The sequence below is a fragment of the Arvicola amphibius genome, chromosome 1, assembly GCF_903992535.2.
Source record: "Arvicola amphibius chromosome 1, mArvAmp1.2, whole genome shotgun sequence".
NCBI classification, from domain to species: domain Eukaryota; kingdom Metazoa; phylum Chordata; class Mammalia; order Rodentia; family Cricetidae; genus Arvicola; species Arvicola amphibius.
Genome location: NC_052047.1, coordinates 105091483 through 105093424, shown reverse-complemented (window position 1 = coordinate 105093424; position 1942 = coordinate 105091483). Strand labels below are relative to the sequence as shown.

Below are 1942 nucleotides of genomic sequence, written 5' to 3'. Positions count from 1 at the left end.
AATATGAGTAGTTTTAACCTACATTAGCTCATGTTATATTAAATCATAATTTAAATGGCATTAATACAAGTTTACTGACAAAGAAACTGGGTATGCAAATATCATACCACCTAGAAGTTTCATATCTTGACATCTTAAAAGTATGTTTGGTACTTTGAGTAAAATTACCCCATTTTATAAAATCATTTATTCATAAATGTCCTTTTCTACTGAGATCATTATTGGTTACATTTAGCTTTGCTTCTGAGGTAAAATTTGATAATAGCCTTTCGAATATGCTTTGTCTTCACACTGTAAATGATAGGGTTGAGCACAGGAGGGATGAGCAGGAAGATATTGGCCATGATGGTGTGGACAAAGGCAGATGCTGAATGGTCATAGCGGTGTACAAGAGACAAGCTGATGAGAGGGATGTAGAAGATGGCAACAGCACTGATCTGGGATATGCACATATTGAAGGCTTTTTGTCGCTCATCTGAGGAAGCAATGCTGAGCACAGACCGAATGATCAGTACATAGGAGAACAAGATCCAAGGGCTGTTGAACCCTGTAGTGGAGAACAATGCAAACAGACCAAGAATGCTATTGATTCTGTTGTCTGTACATGAGAGCTGAATAAGATCAACATGGTAGCAGTAAGAGTGTGAAAGAACCAACGATCTGCAGAAGGACAGCCTCTTGACAAAGAGCACGACTGGCAACATGACAGCAACATTCCTTATCAGTACAGTTATGCCAATCTGTGCAATCCTGGCATTGGTAAGAATGGTGGTATATCTTAACAGATCACAGATGACCACAAAACGATCAAAGGCCATAGCCAGAAGAACCCCAGACTCCATGAAAGCAAACCCATGGAAAAAGAACATCTGTGCAATGCAAGCATTTAAGTTGATCTCTCATGCATCAAACCAGAGGACACCAAGTGTAGTGGAAAGCGTGCACAGAGACAGGCTTAGGTCTGTGACTGTAAGCATAGAGAGGAAATAGTACGTCGGCTCATGAAGGCTGTGCTCATGAAGAATCACCAGCAGGATCATGCTGTTCCCAAAGAGGGCAATTACATACAGGAGACAAAAGGGAATGGAGATCCAGACCTGAGCTGCTCTCAGGCCTAGGATACCAGTGAGGAGAAATGTTGAAGGCTGGGAATTGGTGTTGTTGAGGATGAGCATAATGGAGGCTGGGAAGAGAAGGGTAATTAGATAAGTGGATGTAACAATTCATATACAGCTTTTCACATAAATATCTTTCTGGTGCTTAGTCAATACTGCTAATTATTAAATAATTTTTTAATATTTACTAATATCCTGGAACTGTAGGCTTCTCTCCCACCACATGTATTTTGCAGATGAAGCAATTATATTTCAGAAATCGAATCATTAAGTAATTGCACTACTACCTTGACAAATCTTGGCCTGACTCTTGAGAACAAAACAATACTTAGAGAAAAATAAAAAATAGAGAAAAAAGGCATAACAGCAGAATATAAGGAAAGACAGACAAAGGAAGAGAAGGAGAAAGAGGAAGAAATGGGGAAGAAGGGGAAAGGGAAGAGAAGGAGGAAGGGAGAAAGACATCCTTGACCTTATTTTTTAACATGGTAAATTAAAGACTGTGTTATAACAAATAATGACATGGTATATTTTTGAAATCCAGATAAGTGTTGTCCTCAGAACATATACAAGGTGGAAGAGGCTATTGTTTTATTATCTGTATTCATCCAATCATCATAACTGTTCAAGGAAGTAAAATTTCTCTTCTCCCTCTCTCATACATATATAAAGGGTGGGGAACTAAGTAATTCTCCCCAAAGTATACAATCAGGCAAGAGAATGGATGAACTTTCTCTATCTGATACTAATGCCTTCCACTCCTTATATGTCAGAAATGCATGGGAGGAGTCTGTCTACCATCTGAGATGACAAAGCTACTGATGCAC

At 38.9% G+C, this 1942-nt stretch overlaps 1 protein-coding gene across 1 annotated transcript; it reads right to left on the bottom strand.

Moving 5' to 3' along the window:
* Positions 1 to 218: 218 nt before the first annotated feature.
* On the bottom strand, positions 219 to 1175 carry LOC119817638 (olfactory receptor 51F2). The gene is given in 1 exon segment (XM_038335011.1): positions 219 to 1175. A coding segment is annotated over 1 exon segment (957 nt).
* Between the last annotated feature and the right edge of the window lie 767 nt (positions 1176 to 1942).